The sequence below is a fragment of the Elephas maximus genome, chromosome 7 (assembly GCF_024166365.1).
Source record: "Elephas maximus indicus isolate mEleMax1 chromosome 7, mEleMax1 primary haplotype, whole genome shotgun sequence".
Lineage (NCBI taxonomy): Eukaryota > Metazoa > Chordata > Mammalia > Proboscidea > Elephantidae > Elephas > Elephas maximus.
In genome coordinates, this window is record NC_064825.1 from 104,307,062 (window position 1) to 104,309,073 (window position 2,012).

At 39.6% G+C, this 2,012-nt stretch overlaps 1 protein-coding gene across 1 annotated transcript; it reads left to right on the forward strand.

Annotated features, from left to right (window-relative positions):
* The first annotated feature begins 483 nt into the window (after positions 1–483).
* On the forward strand, positions 484–1,413 carry LOC126079823 (olfactory receptor 4C12-like). The gene has a single exon (XM_049891195.1). The coding sequence runs from the start codon at positions 484–486 to the stop codon at positions 1,411–1,413; it is 930 nt and encodes a 309-aa protein (XP_049747152.1).
* The last annotated feature ends 599 nt before the right edge of the window (positions 1,414–2,012 follow it).

Below are 2,012 nucleotides of genomic sequence, written 5' to 3' on the forward strand. Positions count from 1 at the left end.
AGGATGGCTCACAGAGTAAAGAGCTTAGAAGAATCTCTATAGGCCTTTGATTTTTTTTGTACAATTTAAATTAGTAAAACAGTTTTGGCTTACTCTCTTAAAAATATGCCCAACTACTTTGAAGAAAATACATGCATCTTTGGGCATCTGTGAATGTGCTACATACATGGCCATATCATGGGTTGGCTTTTGAAACTTGATGCATAGTATGGGTCTGAGTTAATGTCAAAAATTACCCATATTTATTGTGGAAAATTATAAACAAATCAAATATGATAAAGACCAAAATAAATACTACCTATAGTGTCTTATGTGAAATGTGAATAAAAAAACTACTGATATGGTTTTGTACTTGTATTTACCTTCTGTGAAAGTGGAGATAAGATATCCCATGGATATTTTTATTTATTAAGCAAAAGTGTCAATATTGAGGATGAGTGTGACTTATTTTCAGGGACATCAGCTGTCACCTAAGCTGAAGCAATGAAGAGGATGAATAATCTGATGGAATTCATCCTTCTGGGCCTGACAGAGAACATGGAGCTTCAAAAATTTTCTTTTGCTGTGGTTTTCATTGTCTATTTGGTTACTCTGGCAGGCAACGTGCTCGTCATGATCACCATCAGCACGAATAGGTCTTTAGGATCCCCCATGTACTTCTTCTTGTTTTACCTATCCCTTATAGATGGCTGCTCTTCTTCAACCATGACCCCCAAAATGCTAGCTGACAGTCTTACTGTGAGAAAAACCATCTCTTTTGGTGGGTGTATGACACAAATCTTTGCTGTGCATCTTTTTGGTGCTGCTGAGATCATCCTGCTGACCGTGATGGCCTATGACCGCTACGTGGCCATCTGCAAACCCCTGCACTACATGACCATCATGAGCCACAGGCTGTGCATCCTCCTGGTGAGAATAGTCTGGGCTGGAGGCTTTGTCCACGCAACCATTCAGGTCCTCTTCATAGTCTGGCTGCCCTTCTGTGGCCCCAATGTCCTAGACCACTTCATGTGTGACTTGATCCCTTTGTTGGAACTTGTTTGCATGGACACTCATACCCTTGGTCTCTTTGTTGCTGCTAACAGTGGATTCATATGCTTGTTAAACTTCCTCCTCTTGATGGTGTCCTATGTGGTCATCCTGTGCTCCCTAAGGGCCCATAGCTTGGAGGGGAGGCACAAAGCCCTTTCCACCTGTGTCTCTCACATCACAGTGGTCTTCTTACTCTTTGTGCCCTGCATATTTGTGTATCTGCGCCCAGCAACTACCTTCTCCATTGATAAAGCTGTGACTGTCTTTTATACCATGATCACTCCCATGTTAAACCCCTTAATCTATACCCTTAGAAATTCAGAAGTGAAAAATGCTATGAAGAAGCTCTGGCATCAAAAACTGACTTCAAGTGAGAAATAACCACAGCAACATAAAGTGACTTTATTCTCTAAATGATGAAGAGAAGGGAAGAGAATTTCTATGGATCAAGATCAGGTGAACACTATTTATCAAAAGTAATTTGATATTGGCGTATAGGTGTTTTGTGAAAAGGCCCAGGCAGGAAAATATTCATCAGTAGAAAAATATTTCATTTAGATTTTTGTATCATCTCTGGTTGTTGACCTTTAAAATACTGAGAGAATCAGTTAAGTCTTGTTAAAGGCAGATTTCTAAGACACAGCTCTAGACATTAAATTCAGTAGGGTGTTGTTGTATTTACATGTCCACATTTTAAACAAATAACTCAGATGTTTCTGAAGCAGGTGATCTATGTACTCTGAGCAACAGTGCTACAGATTCTGTTCACACCCTCTGCCGTTAATGGGGCCACTTCTTAAGGAATTTCATGGAAAGTAAACCTAACAATAGAAGCTATGAGAATCACGGAACTCTGAAATCTTCATAAATCATGCAACGAAAGCCCACTACTTTGGCAATTGCACAACGAAAATAAAATGTCCTGGGATAGTAGGAATGCTTTGGTATTTATCCTACATTTTCTCTTTCTGTACTTTCTA